This window comes from Dendropsophus ebraccatus, chromosome 14, assembly GCF_027789765.1.
Source record: "Dendropsophus ebraccatus isolate aDenEbr1 chromosome 14, aDenEbr1.pat, whole genome shotgun sequence".
Taxonomy (NCBI): Eukaryota; Metazoa; Chordata; class Amphibia; order Anura; family Hylidae; genus Dendropsophus; species Dendropsophus ebraccatus.
Window position 1 is genome coordinate 5,800,254 of NC_091467.1, and position 20,908 is coordinate 5,821,161.

A 20,908-nucleotide genomic window follows, 5' to 3' on the forward strand; every position below is an offset into this window, starting at 1 on the left:
TACAGCTAACCCTCTTGCCACAGCTCGCATTGATGTGCCATCCTGGATGAGCTGCACTACCTGAGCCACTTGTGTGGGTTGTAGACACCGCCTCATGCTACCTCTATGGGTGAGAGCAATGACAAAATGTAAAAGTGACCAAAACAACAGCCAAAAGGGATGATAACTGAGACATGGTCTGTGATCACCACCTGCAGAATCTCTCCCTTTATAGGGGGTGTCCAGCTATTGGCCGATCACTTCTACCTGTTAATTGTTCCATTTGCACAAAAGCAGGAGAAATTGATTCACCATCAGTCTTGCTTCATAACTAGACATGGGGATTTCCTAAAGGTGCAATTGACTTATTATTGTGTTAAATGTTCCCATTAATTTTTTGAGCAGTGTTTATCTCCAGGAGACACATGGTAGGCCACCACCCTGTGGCCATTATCATGTATTGCATATATGTATATCTCCAGGAGACATAGGATAGGGTGCCACCCTGTGGCCATTACTTTGTATTACATATATGTATATCTCAAAGAGAAATAGGGCATGTCACCCTGTGGCCATTATAATGTATTACATATATCTCCAGGAGACATATTCTAGGGTGCCACCCTCTGGACATTATCATGTATTACATATATCTTCAGAAGACATAGGGTAGGTTGCCACTTTGTGGCCATTATTATGTATAACAGATATGTATATCTCCAGGAGACATAGGGCAGGGTCCCACTCTGTGGACATTATTATGCACTACATACATGCTCCAAAAATTAAGGGAACACAAAGCAATATAACACCAAGTAAATCAAACTGTCCACTCAGGAAGCAACAATAATTTCCACCTGTTGTCTATTCTATTTGCATAACAGCATGTGAGATCAGTCAATAAAGGAGGATTCTGCAGGTGGGGACCACAGACCACTTTTCACTACCTAGGCTTTCTGGTTGATGTTTTGGTCACTTTTGAATGTTGGTGGTGCTGTCACACTGGTGGTAGCATGAGACAGACTCTACAACCCACACAGGTGGTGGTATCCCTTTGGGGGGCCGCACAGCCCTCCATGTGCTGCCAGAGGTAGCCTGACTGCCATTAGGTAACTAGATGAGATCCTCAGAACCCCTGTGAGACCACATGCTGGTGCAGTTGGCCCGGGGTTCCTCCTAATGCAGGACAATGTTAGACCTCATGTGGCTGGAGTGGCAGCAGTTCCTACAAGATGGAGGCAGTGAAGCTATGGACTGGCCTCTGTTCCCCAGACCTGAATCCCATTGAGCACATCTGGAACATAATGTATCGCTCCATCCACCAACATCACGTTGCAGCACAAACTGCCCAGGAGATGATCGAACAGCCATCGGCTTTTGATTCCCGCAGGCATACACCCTATTACTTAGGCTGTATCCGTTTTCCAGGCGGTATTTGGGCTGTCTCCACTTTCACCACAGAACAGGAAGGCAGCGAGAATCAAAAGCCGATGGTGAGTGTGGAAGAAAGCGCACCCGGACAAGCTGAGGCGGGGAAACTAGGTGAGGAAGACGTCGACTTATTAGAAGCCACCATGTCTGAGAGGAAAGCCGTCATCAAGAATGCTGAGAAGATGCAGCAGGACGCTATGGAAATTGCCACCCAAGCACTGGAGAAATGCAACATAGAGAAGGAAATAGCTGCCTGTATCAAGAAGGAGTTTGACAAGATGTACAACCCTACCTGGCATTGCATCGTGGGCAGGAACTTCGGCAGCTACGTCACGCACGAGACCAAACACTTCATCTACTTCTATTTGGGCCAAGTCGCAATTCTTCTATTTAAAGGGGTTATCCAGTGCTACAAAAACATGTCCACTTTTTCCCCTCTCTTGTCTCCTGATTGGGTGGGGTTTCAAACTCAGTTCCATTGAAATGTAAATGGAGTTTAATTGCAAACCATACATGAACTGTAAGGGGAAAAGTGGCCATGTTTTTGTAGTGCTGGATAACCCCTTTAAATCGGGCTGAAAGAATGTTCAATGGACTTGCAGGTTTATGGGAAGAACCCTTCCTCTACCCCAACTGGTGTGTTAACTTGTGTTACTGGGACTCTAATGTTACGTGTACTGATTCCATACTGGTGAGTAGGGATCGTCCGAACCTGCTGAGGTTGGGATTCGTACGAGCCTGAACTCTCTGCAATGATTCCCGCTGTCTTCCACTTTCGTGGAGAGGGTGGATACAGCGGGAGGACCGCCTGGAAAACTGGGATACAGCCTATGCCTGTATCCCAGTTTTCCTGGCGATCCTCCGGCTGTATCCACCCGCTGCATGGAGTGAGCAGACAGCGGGAATCATTGTCGAGAGTTCAAGTTCGTACGAACCCCAACCTCAGCAGGTTCGGACCATCCCTACTGGTGATAAAAAGAGATCTTGGAAAAAGAAATGGAACTGTATTTATTTTGTATGTTTTCTTTTTCTAAACATTAAAAAGTTTTCTTTAAAAAAAAAAAAAGCCGATGTTTCGAAAATTCCCGCTGTTCGATCTTCTCTATCCAGGAGTTGGCAGCTGCTTTAGTCCAGGTCTTGGAGCAGATCCTCAGGAGACCATCCACCACCTCATTGGTTAGTAAATGTGATTTCCATTGATGATTTTTGTGCGATTTTGTTAGCACATTCACCTGTGTGTTATTTGAGTGTTCCCTTTGATTTGAGAAGTGTATATAATATAGTATATACCTATAGAGGTAAGGATAAAGAGGGGATTCCTGTGCCAAATCATCTGTAGACACCTGCGTACATAGTGGGTGCAGGCAGACACTTCCTATTGGTTTGGATGGTAGGAGAGTGCCCAGGTTCTGCTTCATGTTGGGGGTCTCCATCATGTGACACAGGGGGAAGAACATACCCCAGTCACACAGAGCCCTCCGACATAGAATTAAGTGGCATAAATTAGTATCAGATTGTGTGTACTATGACTGGTAGCTCCCCACCATTGGGTAGTGTAACGGCTGCCCCCACCTCCTCACAATAGTGTAGTATAATTGTTGGGGCCTCCCATTCCTCACCAGATGGCTGTATGCAACTACTGTTCATTCACTAACAGAAAGCAGAGGATAAAATCCTTAATTCATTATTTTTTTGCAGCTTAGGTTTGTTACATGTACTGTAGATCCCAGACACTACTCTACTGTGAAGGTAAGTGATGGACGCTTCCTCCTGTATGTAGCTTCCATTCACTGACATCAGGCAGAGGCAAGGGCACGAGCCTACATGATGGTTCGTACGTCAGGCCGCGTTGCTATACAAAGTGACGGTACACACGACCGGCCGCATTGCTATACACATAGTAACCCATGCCATTCCTCTAGGGCACGGTACCAGCTGCTCTTGTATGGGCCAGGTCACGTGACATTAGGGTTTTCTCAGGATCAGGTGACCCATAGAAGGCAAAAACTGCATTTATTCTCCTGTCTGTGCTGCAGCGTGCAGGATCTACACATAATGTGACCTGCAGCATATCTCATCCTACAAGAGCAGCTTCATCTCAAAGTACATTATGAAACTTTATTATGTATCAATAATTAACCATGAAGGTCTCTTTCATCCTGTAATATCTGCCGGTGGTATATACAGAGTATCTCCGGGATATTATCCTCATCTGTGAGAGGAGAGGGTGGTGGCAGCGGCATGGTCTGTACCGCCTGTCCGCTCCAGGCAGGAAGTGGCGTTTGTAGGATCCAATCCGGCAGCGGGAATGTATGAGGTGAAATAAAGGAGTTCATAGGTTAGAGAGTGTCCTGTCCTCCACCTTTACTCACAGGACACAGGATCCTGAACCACCGCTTCAAGTGGTATCAATGCTTCAAGTTGATGTGAAGAGTCTTCAGGGGCAGCGTTAACCTTCCCAGCCCTCCCAGAGCTGATCTCTACAGGACACAGAACACACACGGTCACAGCTCCACATTAACAAAAAATAAAGTAGAAATCCCGGCAACTCACCACTTGATCATCATATAGTATTAATTTATTTCGGTTCCATAAACCAAGTGTGAACAGTGTAACAGCAATGTGCCTTTATCAACTACCTAATACATAGTGAGAGCCATCTTACTTAAATAACAAAAAAGTCCAGGTATGCTTGAGGCTGAGGCGTGTCCTGGTGACGTCTTGCTCACACCAGGATCAATCAAGGTTCCTTAACCATTTCATAGAAAGTCCAATCTCAAAGCCGCAGCAACATCATCCAAAATGTGAATAAACACTAAAATGGACATAGACATATAATATATAATACAATTAAAATCAATAGACCACCTAGTTATAAATGTAAGAATAGATGAATAAATACATATATATATACATAAATATACTACAGATTCATACAAAATACAAAATGTTCTATATACATATGCACATGAGGACTCCTAATATATAGATATCAAAGTGACTACAGAATACATGGGATTGCCTACCGTTATCATCTCATAGAGAAAGAGTCAGACTGAAAACTGTTGGTTATCGAGGCTGGGAGGACTACAAAACATGAAATGAAATTAGAAACAGAAGGGGCACGGAGAATAGGAGAAGATTATAAAATATTATAAAGACATTATAAGAAGCTCCCCAATTCATAATCGCGGTTGAGACCTCTTGGATGTAAAGTTTGAAGGGTGTGTATCCAAAAGGCCTCACGCCTTTGTAATAGTTTTTTTATATCACCCCCCCCCCTCTCTCCGGCATCTTAATTTGCTCTAACACCTGAAAATTCAACTGAGAGATGCAATGATTTTTTTGTGCAAAATGATGTGGAATCGGTAAAAGTAAATTCTTACAACGGATCGTGGACTTATGTTTACTTATTCTGTCCCTAACTGCCTGGGTAGTCTCACCTATATATAACATACCACACGGGCACTTTATACAATAGACCACATTCTTAGTACCACAGGTATAATAACCTTTTATATTATAGGGCCTTCCCGTTTGTGGATGAAATACCTGGTGTCCCTTAGATACGTTATTACATTGAGAACACTGTAGGCAGGGAAAAGTTCCTTTCCTAGGAGTGCTCAATGTCTGTTGCCGTCTAACACACGCATCACTTTTACATACTGCTCTTACCCTCATGTAAAAGAGAAAAGATTGGATGAGATGGTGGAGAGGTTCAGAGACCGAGGTTACCCGGAAAATATTTTAACTAAGGCCAAGGAAGAGGTGGGTCAGCATGGCCATCGAGCTGGGAGAGAAGGGGACGGAGAGAATAAAAGGATTCCTTTTGTGAGACAGTATCATCCATTGACATATAAAATTGATAAGACAATTAGAAAACATTGGTATATTTTGAAGAGAGCTTACCCCAATATCGTGGAATTCCGAAATCCTCCTTTAATTTGTAATAAGAAACCTCCTAATTTGTATAATTCATTGGTAAGAGCAGTATGTAAAAGTGATGTGTGTGTTAGACGGCAACAGACATTGAGCACTCCTAGGAAAGGAACTTTTCCCTGCCTACAGTGTTCTCAATGTAATAACGTATCTAAGGGACACCAGGTATTTCATCCACAAACGGGAGGGCCCTATAATATAAAAGGTTATTATACCTGTGGTACTAAGAATGTGGTCTATTGTATAAAGTGCCCGTGTGGTATGCTATATATAGGGGAGACTACCCAGGCAGTAAGGGACAGAATAAGTAAACATAAGTCCACAATCCGTTGTAAGAATTTACTTTTACCGATTCCACATCATATTGCACAAAAAAATCATTCCATCTCTCAGTTGAAATTTCAGGTGTTAGAGCAAATTAAGATGCCGGAGAGAGGGGGGTGATATAAAAAAACTATTACAAAGGCGTGAGGCCTTTTGGATACACACCCTTCAAACTTTACATCCAAGAGGTCTCAACCGCGATTATGAATTGGGGAGCTTCTTATAATGTCTTTATAATCTTTTATAATCTTCTCCTATTCTCCGTGCCCCTTCTGTTTCTAATTTCATTTCATGTTTTGTAGTCCTCCCAGCCTCAATAACCAACAGTTTTCAGTCTGACTTTCTCTATGAGATGATAACGGTAGGCAATCCCATGTATTCTGTAGTCACTTTGATATCTATATATTAGGAGTCCTCATGTGCATATGTATATAGAACGTTTTGTATTTTGTAATTTTGTAGTATATTTATGTATATGTATATATATATATATATATATATATATATATATATATATATGTATTTATTCATCTATTCTTACATTTATAACTAGGTGGTCTATTGATTTTAATTGTATTATATATTATATGTCTATGTCCATTTTATTCACATTTTGGATGATGTTGCTGCGGCTTTGAGATTGGACTTTCTATGAAATGGTTAAGGAACCTTGATTGATCCTGGTGTGAGCAAGACGTCACCAGGACACACCTCAGCCTCAAGCATACCTGGACTTTTTTGTTATTTAAGTTAGATGGCTCTCACTATGTATTAGGTAGTTAATAAAGGCACATTGCCGAAACGCGTTCTGCTGTTACACTGTTCACACTTGGTTTATGGAACCGAAATAAATTAATACTGTATGATGATCAAGTGGTGAGTTGCCGGGATTTCTACTTTATTTTTTGATTCTGCTGGCACTACGCTCCTTTCCTCGTGCACCACCCATCTACCATGGAGTGCCGCTCTGATTTTTTAGCTCCACATTAACAACATGGACGTCTACAGCAGATGTCTGGATGAGAGGGGCGGCATGAATCTGACATCAAGCTCCAAACCCTCTGCTGCCCTTCATACAGCAGTTATATAATATTATGCAGGATGAGGAGAAGGAGGTGTGGTGGGGACCCTGCTGCCCCACAATTCCATCATACCTGGAGGTCCACAGGTTCCCCACCACTCGATTAAAGAAGTTATCCACCGTTGGATAAACATGGCCCCTTTTCTCCAGAGACAGCACTGCTCTTGTCTCCAGTTTGGGTGCAGATTTTGAAACTCTGTTCCATTAATATTAATGGAGCTTAATGCACCTGAACTAGAGACAAGAGAGGTGCGGTGTCTGGAGGAAAGTGGCCATGTTTTTCCAACACTTGATAACCATTTTAAATCTTAGACCTAGAGCTTTACTACAGAAAGTGTATTACGATTCAGACACAACTTGCACCAAATGAGCATGATCCCAGCTCCACGTTTACCATCATGTGCAGTAAAGCAGAAGGTGGCAGCACATCTCACACCATTTTTACAGTAGTGGCGGTCAGAGTCCCAATGAGAGCATGAGGATGAAACCCTGTCCCCATTGTGTATGGATACATTATGGCTGGCACACCGCACCATCCCACAACTTACAAGGATTTAGAAGACGGTCTCTTCGTTTTTGGCCATTTTCGACGATGAAGTTGTCTGATTCACAATGGGGAAAGAAAAGAAAAACCCATCACCAAGAGGGAAAGAGAGAATGACCTGCAACGGTCCCGACTCACATCATGCCAACTGCTATAGGAGCCATTGGGGTACACACACACACACACACACACACACAGTGTCTGTACTGGAAAGCCGAGCTCACAGCCTAATGAGCAGCTCCACAAACCGTATATATGGAACATGTAGTGTAGCTAACGGAGTCTGAGCACTTGGGCTATTCAGGGTGTGGAAAGCTGGGTGACACCAGGGGCTAAGAGAAGCCGCACACAACACTTACTTGTACTGCTCAAAACTGTCGTCCTTCACACCTACAAAAGAGAGAAGATTATGACGTTGAGACGATCGGAGGCGAGTGCAGCTGCTGAAGGGTTAATGCTGAACCACATATGGTGCAAATGAACTAAAATTAAATTAAGTGCACACCAAGAACTACAACTCCCAGCATTCCCCTGGTGTGCACAGACAAAATCATTCTCCCGGAAAGGAGGTAACGCACCGATCTCCATGTTGCGTGTGCGGGGGTTGCACTGGCGGGAGCCCCTACAGCTGCGCAGCTCCATCAGCTGGACGTGTAAGTGATTGAGGACGTCGCGATCCAGCGTGTTCACCGCATTAATCAGCTGCAGGAGGAGAACAACAGACAAAAGGATTAGGCTGATAAGAGAACAGCAGCTACATAGTCCATTCCCCCACCCGCCATACCTGGTAAGGGTCTGTGTTCAGGTCAAAGAACTCCAGGAAGCCGGTGGCGAATTCACAGAACAGGAAGTTGTGAGTCTCGTTGATGGTTCTCAGGCACCAGTAGGTGTTGTTATTGGCGCTGGTGCAGGCACAGAAAGGGCCCACTGTACAGGGAGAGGGGCAACAGTGAGCGGAGACGGGACTGCTATGTGCCCCATTACCTGCCTCATCCCCCAATACGGAGCAAGAAACAGCGATGGGCGAGTATAAACTGCTATGTACAAGTCTATGAGACTTACAAAAAAGGGGTCGCATCCCCCTACAGCCCATCATCATCCATCAGTGTCCCAGATAAATAATGATGAGGACCGGTACTAACAGAGTATGACTGTATACATTACCTTACAGTATGTCACACTACACATACTATGTTACTGACCCTCAGCTGTATCCACATAGACCAGTGTGTCCTGGACAGCTCTTACCTACACTGATACATGGTAACAAACCTCACCTCGCCCCAGTAGTGACCCTTACATGTCCAATAGGGGGCGGTGTGCCAGTGCTGGTTGTCGTGGGTGAAGCAGGTCAGGCCAGGCATGCTACACGTGTCGTTGTTCTTCAGCCTCTTCAGCAGTTTGCGAAGCTTCTTCTTGCGTCTCTGTTCCCGCAGCAGCCAAATCTTGTCATGTTCTTTCAGTGATTTTCTGGGAACAAATCTCACTGTCAGATTCATTGTTCAGTATTTACATTGCGCGCAGGCAGATGGGGGGGGCACTTACTTATAGGGGTGTGTGAGGGGGCCCCCGCTCCTCAGCTTTCCCTTCTTGTGTTTGAAATAACTACGAGAGAAACAAAATGAATTATCTGTATGTGCGACATGACAGAACTGATACATGACCTCACAGCACTGTCACATGACCTGTCAGGCAGGAGGCACAACCTCACAGTGGAGGTAGTAAAAGGTGATGATTCCAGCACTCAAAAAGTATTAAAATCCAAAACCTTTATTAGGTATCCATGTTAAAAACTAAATTGTACAACTTGTGTTGTCTGAACAGATGTGTGACCTCACAGTGCTGTCACATGACTTATCCGGGTGGAGGCATGACCTCACACTTCAATCACGTGACTGTTCTGGGAGGAGGCATGACCTCACCACACTGTCACATTCCGGGAGGAGGAATGACCTCACAGTGCTGTCACATGACTGACCTGGCAGGAGGCGTGACCTCAGGTAATCCTGCATGTACAGGAAGAGATACCTGAGCTTGCTGCAGTCACAGTCCTCCGGCCTCCTCTTCTTCAGGTGTCCTCTGACCTCTCTCAGGTTCTTGATCTTATTCTGTAATGTTTCGATCTGTAACACAGTGGTGACAAGGTCGGTTCTGCTGCACATCATCCAGACTCCAGCCTATGAATCTACCAAACAGAACCCTCTGCGATAACATACATGATACTCCAGAGCTGTAAATCACACAGGGCATGTAATGTCAGCAGAATGGTGAGTGCAGCTCTGGAGTAAACGCTACTTGGGTTGTACGCCTTCTGTAGACCTCCTCTTACCTCATGGTCAATGTGCAGCTTGTGATCCTTCCAGGCCTGCAGGGATTTGTAGAGGTCAAGGTCGCACCGCACCGAGTCATTGGGAAGGATGTGGCACCTGTATACGGGACGATACATTATATAGAGCCAGAGACTGTGGTGGCTTCTCTGAGCCTACGCTCTCACCTGTGGGTCACTTTCACAACACTGGGCACCACCAGCTCATTGGTAAGGCCTCCAGTTCCGCTGAAATCGTCCGCACCCTCACCATCCTCGTCGTTGGTCAGCTCACGCCGCTTGGTGCCATTCTGCCTCAGCACAGGCTCGTACTCCTGCTCTATGTCCATACTGATGACATCACTGGACACTTCAATAGACACAGAGCGGGCAGAGCGGTTCCTCATGTAACTGGCCTTGTACTCTGAAACAAAGATGGAGGCAGCATAGATAAGACGGGATGTACTAGAGGAAGAGAAGTCTATGCAGCTATGAGAAAAACCAGCACACTGTATTACCACAGAGTGGCCGCTAGATGGTGCATTTCTATTAGATACATCAGTACACTGTATTACCATAGAGTGGCCACTAGATGGTGCACAGCTTTGAGATACACCAGCATACTGTAATACTATAAAGTGGCCACTAGATGGAGACCAGACACTAAAGCCTCCATCTACAAGTGATATAACAGGCCTGAGAGATCTGCTTTACTGCCCGGAGGAGTCAAATCCTGCTTCAGCCCCCCAACCCTAAGAGAACAGGTATGAGGGAAGGGCTCCTCCAGGCATAGAGGCTTCTGGGTAATGAGAGTGGAGGAGGGCTCTGTACGAGTGCACACATTGGGGCCCCAGGACTCACTTTTCTTGGTAAGAAGCTTCTTGCGGCGGCTCAGGGGGGAGAGCTTGTAGTTGCTGTCGTCACAGCTGCATTCACCACTGTTATAGTAACTGCTCAGGAGGTTGGGGGACGCCTTCTTACTGTCCAGAGCTGCAGGAACACTCACCATCCCCTTACACTTATGCAGCCGCAGCTTCCCGGTGGAATCTTCCACACACTGCCACTTCTGAGAACAAAACATACAGAAAACGGTCCAGGCGGAGTGTGGAGAGGCACAACAGGGGCGCCATCACCTAACATCACATGACTAACAAAGACCCCCCCCCCCCCCCCCCCAAGACTCCGGACCTTCTAATACAGCGAGGGGCACTGATCCTGATAAATCCTGTATTATACTCCAGAGCTACATTACTGATCCTGTATTGTACTCCAGAGCTGCACTCACTATTCTGCTGGTGGGGTCACTGTGTACATACATTACATTACTGATACTGAGTTACATCCTTTATTATACTCCAGAGCTGCACTCACTATTCTGCTGGTGAGGTCACTGTGTACATACATTACATTACTGATACTGAGTTACATCCTTTATTATACTCCAGAGCTGCACTCACTATTCTGCTGGTGAGGTCACTGTGTACATACATTACATTACTGATACTGAGTTACATCCTTTATTATACTCCAGAGCTGCACTCACTATTCTGCTGGTGAGGTCACTGTGTACATACATTACATTACTGTTCCTGAGTTACATCCTGTGTCAGCCACCAGATGTCAGTGCTGCGCTGTGCTGTAATATGAGTGTCAGCCACCAGATGTCAGTGCTGCGCTGTGCTGTAATATGAATGTCAGCCACCAGATGTCAGTGCTGCGCTATAATATGAATGTCAGCCACCCGATGTCAGTGCTGCGCTGTGCTGTAATATGAGTGTCAGCCACCAGATGTCAGTGCTGCGCTGTGCTGTAATATGAGTGTCAGCCACCAGATGTCAGTGCTGCGCTGTGCTGTAATATGAGTGTCGGCCACCAGATGTCAGTGCTGCGCTGTGCTGTAATATGAGTGTCGGCCACCAGATGTCAGTGCTGCGCTGTGCTGTAATATGAGTGTCAGCCACCAGATGTCAGTGCTGCGCTGTGCTGTAATATGAGTGTCAGCCACCAGATGTCAGTGCTGCCCTGTGCTGTAATATGAGTGTCAGCCACCAGATGTCAGTGCTGCCCTGTGCTGTAATATGAGTGTCAGCCACCAGATGTCAGTGCTGCCCTGTGCTGTAATGAGTGTCAGCCACCAGATGTCAGTGCTACCCTGTGCTGTAATATGAGTGTCAGCCACCAGATGTCAGTGCTACGCTGTGCTGTAATATGAGTGTCAGCCACCAGATGTCAGTGCTACGCTGTGCTGTAATATGAGTGTCAGCCACCAGATGTCAGTGCTGCCCTGTGAGGCACATAGAAAGTAGCCGACAGCGCACACTCACCTGCCCCAGCTGCTCGCAGGCTGTCTGATACTCCACTCGCTGACACAAGTCTTTGACGCGCTGATACTTGGGCAGGAAGTTCTCCTCCTGGGCGTCCATTTTGTCCATCTCTCTCTTATGTAGCAGTTTCCTACAAAGGGGGCAGTTGGGGGGGGCGATTTAATCATCAGTGATGGCGGCGAGTGTGTGGCATCGCCCCTCCCTCCAGGCCCCGCCTGCCGCCACACTTACCCACGCTCCACCAGAAACGAATCCCTCCAGACCTTTACTTTTTTCTGAACATGAAACCTAAAAAAGAAAGCAGAATTACAACTCAGCGAGACAAATAATGGCAGCCATGATGGACGCTGGGGGAGAATGATGTCACTGTTGGGTGGGGTGGGGGTATGAGGTAGTCACTGCTGGGCTGGGGCAATGGGGGGGATGATGTCACTGCTAGGCTGGGGCAATTGGGGGATGATGTCACTACTGGGTCAGGGGTGATGATGATGTCATTGCTGGGGTTTGAGGGATGATATCACTGCGAGGACCTGGTGCTCATCAGACACATCAGCCGCATGAGGAATTAGGCCAATTCTCGTCTCCTGTACAGTGTGCGCCCCAGCACGTGGGCATGGTTACAGTCATGGTGAAGGACTCGGATGTGTGTCACTGCTCCCCTAATCATTATACGTCAAGTGGCAGTGCAACCCCCGACACTCACCGATTCACCGGCCGCTCAGTGTCCAGCAGCTTCAGTATTGACTTCCCGTCCATGTCCGCAGGAATGTCCAGTCCCGCAATGTCAAGGATGGTCGGGGCAAGGTCAATATTCAGTACGATGTGCGGGTTACTGGAAAGGGGAGCAAAGAGTAGTGATGTCACTGGGGGATGTATGCTACAGTAGCCTCCAGAGCTGCAATCACTATTCTGCTGGTGGGGTCACTGTGTACATACATTACAGATCCTGATTTAAATCCTGTATTATACTCCAGAGCTGCACTCACTATTCTGCCATAGGTTATCTTATACTGCAGCCAAGTTTATTCTGTTTACTTTTCACTATTGTTCAATACAAAGTGTGTTGAAACATCAGGGACTATTTAAGAGTCACGTGGCACAGTAAGTGATGTACCCACTGCAGGATGGCGATCAGTCCTTGAGCATCAAGCCAAAAGCCCCAACGTGTTTCACCCCAGAACTAAAAGCTGCATCAGGGGACAGTGTGAGAATGCAAGAAAGAAGATATACTGGAAGAGAAGAGTAATTAACCCTTCTTTCACCATGTTTAAACACCAGCACGGTGTACGATAGGACCACCCTCAGGTATGGTGCTCCAGGACCATACATGCTGCTGCTGCTGTTGTTCCCCCATGTTTTATCTCTGTGCAGTTCTTTTCCAGTTTATCTTACTTCTTGCACAGTGTTCCCTGATGAACCAGTTAGTCCTGTGGAGAAACACACTGGGCCTTTTGGCTGTATTTGTGAGCTCTTCTCCTGATCCTGCACTGGATGTGTTGTGTAGTTACATTATTCTTCCTCTAGGTGGGGAGGCTGAATCTTGTTGGAGTGATGAAGTTTCTGGCTGACTCCTGCGATGCATCTTTAGTGAACATTACATTGTATCAGAGTCTCTTATAGTCCATGTCTGTGGAGACTTACAGGGACCCCGCCTCCACGTTGGGCCCCCGGATGTAGAACGGCACTCTGATGTCAAATTCATAGGGCATGGACTTCCCCTTCACCAGCCCGAACTGACCAATGTGATAGCCGTGGTCAGCAGTGTAGATGATGTATGTGTTGTCCAGCTCCCCCAGCTCCACCAGCATGTCATAGATCTGGAAGATGGCAGTCAGTGTCAGCAGAGCGTGTCCCGCTCACACAGCTGAGGGTTTGTTACACTGTGACATGGTCAGGTACTCACCTTCTGCATAGAGTCTTCTACAGACATCAGGGTCTGCAGCCTCCGGCGCTGCAGCATGTTGGTGAACTCCATGTGGATGGGCATCATGGGCCCCGTGTACCTCATGATCCAGTGCTTGTCTGGGTTTGGCGCATAGTTATAGCTCGGGGTTCTGAAAGACAAAATTGGGTCCAGTCCATCAGTAAGGAGGCGACAGCAGAGACCCCCAACTCCTGCAGAAACCCCCAATTATAACTGGGCACAGGACTATTATAGCGGGGATGGGGTTGCTCTGCAATCTGTCCCCTTCGCAACTACAACTGCACTGCTGTGCTACTTTACGGAAATACAGTCATACAGCCTAATCCCCCCTCCCCCCATGCGTCATAACCACCCCCCCAGGTTCGATCCCAAAGAGTGCCAGTCCTCACATAACTTACATGTGCTGAGAGGCATTGGAGAACATGTGGGAATACTGGGGTGCGGCGTCTTCGGGGCCATGGGGAGCAGCATGGCTCAGCACCATCAGCACCGGCCGGTGGGGGTACATCTTCTTGGAGGTGCGGAAGAAGCTGAGGCTATTGTTTGTGATGAGATCAGTCAGATAATCCTATGGGGGAAGAAGAGCACGATACATTAGGCCCTCCCCCAAACCATGAGACAAAACACCAGACCCCTCCCCCTCCCCAGAACCATGAGACAAAACACCAGACCCCTCCCCCTCCCCAGAACCATGAGACAAAACACCAGACCCCTCCCCCTCCCCAGAACCATGAGACAAAACACCAGACCCCTCCCCAGAACCATGAGACAAAACACCAGACCCCTCCCCCTCCCCAGAACCATGAGACAAAACACCAGACCCCTCCCCCTCCCCAGAACCATGAGACAAAACACCAGACCCCTCCCCCTCCCCAGAACCATGAGACAAAACACCAGACCCCTCCCCCTCCCCAGAACCATGAGACAAAACACCAGACCCCTCCCCCTCCCCAGAACCATGAGACAAAACACCAGACCCCTCCCCCTCCCCAGAACCATGAGACAAAACACCAGACCCCTCCCCCTCCCCAGAACCATGAGACAAAACACCAGACCCCTCCCCCTCCCCAGAACCATGAGACAAAACACCAGACCCCTCCCCCTCCCCAGAACCATGAGACAAAACACCAGACCCCTCCCCCTCCCCAGAACCATGAGACAAATCACCAGAACCCTTGCCCCCCCCCATCACCCGAACCATGAGCAGCACCAGACTTTCCCCATCAGCAGCACCATGAGCAAAGCAACAGCGCCCCCCCATCACCAGAACACCAGATCCCCCTGCTCTGAACTACAACCTCGCCATCGCCCGAGCACCAGACCTCGCCATCGCCCGAGCACCAGACCTCGCCATCGCCCGAGCACCAGACCTCGCCATCGCCAGAGCACCAGACCTCGCCATCGCCAGAGCACCAGACCTCGCCATCGCCAGAGCACCAGACCTCGCCATCGCCAGAGCACCAGACCTCGCCATCGCCCGAGCACCAGACCTCGCCATCGCCCGAGCACCAGACCTCGCCATCGCCCGAGCACCAGACCTCGCCATCGCCCGAGCACCAGACCTCGCCATCGCCCGAGCACCAGACCTCGCCATCGCCCGAGCACCAGACCTCGCCATCGCCCGAGCACCAGACCTCGCCATCGCCCAAACCATTAGCATGAGATTGGAGCAGACAGGATCTGGGATCCTCACGTGCAATGAGTATTTCAGTGTATCCCCCGCCTGCTCTGCACCTCCTCCAGCCGCGGTGGCATTGACCTGAGAGGTGAAGGGCGCTGTGGATCAATACGGTGTAATCGTGTTCTGATCACAGCGAAAATTTCTTCCACAAGGATCCATCATTGAGACGTCTCCGCTCATGTCAGATCATTGGCCCAGAGCCACCAGCGTCTCAGTGTATTAAAGGGCCAGCGTCACTGACAGCACAACAAAGGCATGGCCAGTGAGGGGCGCTCACCTTGGAGTAGTCTGAGCCATGTTTCTCCTTCACTCCATTCCTGCAGAGTGTGTAATTGTAGAAGCGAGAATTCTTCACTAGGCCGACCCATTCCTTCCAGCCCGGCGGGACGTACGAGCCATTATACTCATTCAGGTATTTGCCAAAGAAAGCTGCAAGGCTCAAAAGATGACGACATCACATGGCGGGAATGAATATCACCCATGTACCTAAAGCCTACTCTGCGTGATACTGTCTGCTGAGCCCCTGTATCTAAGCCTATCCTGTGTGATACTGATTGCATGGCAGCACCAGATGACCCCTCCTATGTACATGACCTGCAGTGACCCCCCCCCCCCACACACACACCTACATGGCCTGCAGTGACCCCCTGCCACCTACATGGCCTGCAGTGACCCCCCCCCCCCTCCCACCTACATGGCCTGTAGTGACCCCCCCCCTCCCACCTACACGGCCTACAGTGACCCTGACCCCCCCTCCAACCTACATGGCCTGCAGTGCCCCCTCCAACCTACATGGCCTGCAGTGACCCCCTCCCATGTACATGGCCTGCAGTGACCCCCTCCCACCTACATGGTCTGCAGTGACCCCCCCCCTCCAACCTACATGGCCTGCAGTGACCCCCTCCCACCTACATGGCCTGCAGTGACCCCCCCCTCCAACCTACATGGCCTGCAGTGACCCCCCCCCCTCCAACCTACATGGCCTGCAGTGACCCCCTCCCACCTACATGGCCTGCAGTGACCCCCTCCCACCTACATGGCCTGCAGTGACCCCCTCCCACCTACATGGCCTGCAGTGACCCCCTGCAACCTACATGGCCTGCAGTGACCCCCTCCCACCTACATGGCCTGCAGTGACCCCCTCCCACCTATATGGCCTGCAGTGACCCCCTCCCACCTACATGGCCTGCAGTGACCCCCTCCCACCTACATGGCCTGCAGTGACCCCCTGCAACCTACATGGCCTGCAGTGACCCCCTGCAACCTACATGGCCTGCAGTGACCCCCTGCAACCTACATGGCCTGCAGTGACCCCCTCCCATTTACATGGCCTGCAGTGACCCCCTCCAACCTACATGGCTTGCAGTGACCCCCTCCAACCTACATGGCTTGCAGTCACCCCCCCTCCAACCTACATGGCTTGCAGTGACCCCCTCCAACCTACATGGCTTGCAGTGACCCCCTCCAACCTACATGGCTTGCAGTGACCCCCCCCTCCCACCTACTTGGTCTGCAGTGACCCCCTCCCATGTACATGGCCTGCAGTGACCCCCTCCCATTTACATGGCCTGCAGTGACCCCCTCCAACCTACATGGCTTGCAGTGACCCCCTCCAACCTACATGGCTTGCAGTGACCCCCTCCAACCTACATGGCTTGCAGTGACCCCCTCCAACCTACATGGCTTGCAGTGACCCCCTCCAACCTACATGGCTTGCAGTGACCCCCCCCTCCCACCTACTTGGTCTGCAGTGACCCCTCACCTGTCCTGAAGCCGGTGTTGTTTAGGTAGACAGAGAAGGTGTGAGGCTCATGCTGCGCCTGCCATGATGGGGATGAGCAGTTCTCGTTGTTGGTGTAGGTGTTGTGGTTGTGGACGTATTTCCCGGTCAGGATGGAGGAGCGGGACGGGCAGCACATGGGTGTGGTGACAAAGGCATTTATAAAGTGCGTTCCCCCCTGCTCCATGATGCGCTTTGTCTTGTTCATCACCGACATGGAACCTGAAAGAGTGAGAAACAGGTCGATCAGGAGCCGGAACAACCAGAGAACATAGGGGACCCCAATAATAATCTAGTACGGGTGCCATAATAACATTATTATACTATAATTCATAACAAAATAGGTCTATAACAGAGGAGTGAAGCTATAATAACATTATAATAATGGAGCTATACTAAGATTAGAATAATGTCGCTATAATAATACCGCAGCAGAGCTATAATACCAGAGCGAAGCTATAATAACAGTATAATAATACCAGAGCGAAGCTATAATAACAGTATAATAATACCAGAGCGGAGCTATAACAACAGTATAATACCAGAGCGGAGCTATAATACCATAGCGGAGCTATAATACCAGAGCGGAGCTATAATACCAGAGCGGAGCTATAATACCAGAGCGGAGCTATAATACCAGAGCGGAGCTATAACAACAGTATAATACCAGAGCGGAGCTATAACAACAGTATAATACCAGAGCGGAGCTATAACAACAGTATAATAATACCAGAGCAGAGCTATAACAACAGTATAATAATACCAGAGCGGAGCTATAACAGTATAATAATACCAGAGCGGAGCTATAACGGTATAATAATACCAGAGCGGAGCTATAACAACAGCATAATAATACCAGACCGGAGCTATAATACCACAGTGGAGCTATAACAACTGTATAATAATACCGCAGCAGAGCTATAATACCAGAGCAGAGCTATAACAACAGTATAATAATACCAGAGCGGAGCTATAACAGTATAATAATACCAAAGCGGAGCTATAACAGTATAATAATACCAAAGCGGAGCTACAATAGTATAATAATACCAGAGCGGAGCTATAACAACTGTATAATAATACCGCAGCAGAGCTATAATACCAGAGCGGAGCTATAACAGTATAATAATACCAGAGCAGAGCTATAACAGTATAATGCCGGAGCACAATTATAATATTTAATATAATTATACAGTAACAGGGTTATAATAACAGTATAATACTGGAGGGGAGCTATAATACCAGAGTGGAGCTATAACAGTACAATACCGGAGCAGAATTATAATAATATAATTATACAGTAGCAGGGTTATAACAACAGTATAATAATACCAGAGTGGAACTATAATAACAGTATAATAATACTGGAGCAGGGTTATAATAGCAGTATAATAACGGAGCAGAGCTATAATAATGTTATAATTATACAGTAGCAGGGTTATAACAGTATAATACTGGAGCAGGGTTATAATAGTGTTATAATTATACAGTAGCAGGGTTATAACAGTATAATACTGGAGCAGGGTTATAATAGTGTTATAATCATACAATAGCCAGGCTATAATACTACAGCTCTGGATGTGACCGGGGCAGCAGACAGGACAGATTTGTGCGGTTCCTGGTGAGTCCTCTGCACCATCCTGCTATATTCCTGCACACACTTCAGCCCGCAGGACTCCACATGATCTAACATGACAGCGGCAGCATCGGCAGCGCGCACATAAGTAGGGCGGCCATCAATATTTCATCTCACAGGCAAAACAAACTCAGGATTAATCACCACATAACAGCGAGGTGAAAACATAGACACATTAACCCTCCACTCACCAGAGGACAGAAACCCACCGCTGTACCATATCCCCTCCCCACTAGTGTACCCATACCGCATCCCCTCCACTAGTGTACCCATACCGCATCCCCTCCACTAGTGTACCCGTACCGTATCCCCTCCACTAGTGTACCCATACAGCATCCCCTCCCCACTAGTGTACCCATACCGCATCCCCTCCACTAGTGTACCCATACCGCATCCCCTCCACTAGTGTACCCATACAGCATCCCCTCCCCACTAGTGTACCCATACCGCATCCCCTCCACTAGTGTACCCATACCGCATCCCCTCCACTAGTGTACCCATACCGCATCCCCTCCACTAGTGTACCCATACCGCATCCCCTCCACTAGTGTACCCATACCGCATCCCCTCCACTAGTGTACCCATACCGCATCCCCTCCACTAGTGTACCCATACCGCATCCCCTCCACTAGTGTACCCATACCGCATCCCCTCCACTAGTGTACCCATACCGCATCCCCTCCACTAGTGTACCCATACCGCATCCCCTCCACTAGTGTACCCATACCGCATCCCCTCCACTAGTGTACCCATACCGCATCCCCTCCACTAGTGTACCCATACCGCATCCCCTCCACTAGTGTACCCATACCGCATCCCCTCCACTAGTGTACCCATACTGCATCCCCTCCACTAGTGTACCTATACTGCATCCCCTCCACTAGTGTACCTATACTGCATCCCCTCCACTAGTGTACCCATACCGCATCCCCTCCACTTGTGTACCCGTACCGTATCCCCTCCACTAGTGTACCCATACTGCATCACTTCTCCTCCTCTCCTGTATCTATACCGTATACCCTCATCTTCTGTATCCATGCTGTATCACTACTAGAGATGAGTGAACCTGGAGCAGCTGGAGTCCATCCGAACCCGAACTTCCGGCATGTGATTAGCGGTGGCTGCTGAAGTTGGATAAAGCCCTAAGGCTATGTGGAAATCATGGATATAGTCATTGGCTGTATCCATGTTTTCCAGACAACCTTAGAGCTTTATCCAAGCTCAGCAGCCCCAGCTAATCAAATGCCGATCGGTCGGGTTCGGATCGACTCGAGCCCAAACCCGGTTCGCTCATCTCTAATCCCTACTCCTCTTCTCCTGTATCCATACTGTATCACTACTCCTCTTCTCCTGTATCCATACTGTATCCCCTCCTCTCCTGTACCATACCTTATCACTCCTCCTCCTCTCCTGTACCCATACTGTATTACTCCTCCTCCTCTCCTGTACCCATACCTTATCACTCCTCCTCCTCTCCTGTACCCACACTGTATTACTCCTCCTCCTCTCCTGTACCCATACTGTATTACTCCTCCTCCTCTCCTATTCCTCCTCTCCTGTACCCATACCTTATCACTACTCCTCCTCTCCTGTACCCATACCTTATCACTATTCCTCCTCTCCTGTACCCATACCTTATCACTCCTCCTCCTCCTCCTCCTCCTCCTCCTCTCCTGTACCCATACCTTATCACTCCTCCTCCTCTCCTGTACCCACACTGTATTACTCCTCCTCCTCTCCTGTACCCATACTGTATTACTCCTCCTCCTCTCCTATTCCTCCTCTCCTGTACCCATACCTTATCACTATTCCTCCTATCCTGTACCCATACCTTATCACTACTCCTTCTCTCCTGTACCCATACCTTATCACTCCTCCTCCTCTCCTGTACCCATACCTTATCACTACTTCTCCTCTCCTGTACCCATACCTTATCACTCCTCCTCCTCCTCTCCTGTAT

General features: G+C 48.3%; 2 protein-coding genes across 2 annotated transcripts in view; one reads left to right on the top strand and one right to left on the bottom strand.

Annotated features, from left to right (window-relative positions):
* Window positions 1-1,553: 1,553 nt before the first annotated feature.
* Window positions 1,554-2,610, top strand: LOC138772849 (dynein light chain LC6, flagellar outer arm-like). Its single transcript, XM_069953569.1, has 2 exons — window positions 1,554-1,808; window positions 2,521-2,610. Exons 1-2 carry the CDS (start codon window positions 1,554-1,556, stop codon window positions 2,608-2,610), a joined length of 345 nt encoding a protein of 114 aa, XP_069809670.1.
* A 41-nt stretch (window positions 2,611-2,651) lies between these two features.
* SULF2 (sulfatase 2) overlaps window positions 2,652-20,908 on the bottom strand; it is a 50,924-nt gene continuing 32,667 nt past the window's right edge. The window contains exons 3-21 of the mRNA XM_069952104.1: window positions 17,295-17,534; window positions 15,810-15,961; window positions 14,250-14,419; window positions 13,831-13,981; window positions 13,569-13,744; window positions 12,631-12,759; window positions 12,159-12,215; window positions 11,928-12,057; window positions 10,465-10,669; window positions 9,793-10,027; window positions 9,628-9,724; window positions 9,327-9,421; window positions 8,844-8,903; window positions 8,599-8,768; window positions 8,083-8,225; window positions 7,877-8,000; window positions 7,658-7,688; window positions 7,303-7,356; window positions 2,652-3,890 (exon numbers count right to left, since the gene is read on the bottom strand). Coding sequence (XP_069808205.1) covers window positions 3,860-3,890; window positions 7,303-7,356; window positions 7,658-7,688; window positions 7,877-8,000; window positions 8,083-8,225; window positions 8,599-8,768; window positions 8,844-8,903; window positions 9,327-9,421; window positions 9,628-9,724; window positions 9,793-10,027; window positions 10,465-10,669; window positions 11,928-12,057; window positions 12,159-12,215; window positions 12,631-12,759; window positions 13,569-13,744; window positions 13,831-13,981; window positions 14,250-14,419; window positions 15,810-15,961; window positions 17,295-17,534 — 2,450 coding nt within the window. The 3' untranslated portion in view covers window positions 2,652-3,859. The remainder of the gene's footprint in view (window positions 3,891-7,302; window positions 7,357-7,657; window positions 7,689-7,876; window positions 8,001-8,082; window positions 8,226-8,598; window positions 8,769-8,843; window positions 8,904-9,326; window positions 9,422-9,627; window positions 9,725-9,792; window positions 10,028-10,464; window positions 10,670-11,927; window positions 12,058-12,158; window positions 12,216-12,630; window positions 12,760-13,568; window positions 13,745-13,830; window positions 13,982-14,249; window positions 14,420-15,809; window positions 15,962-17,294; window positions 17,535-20,908) is intronic.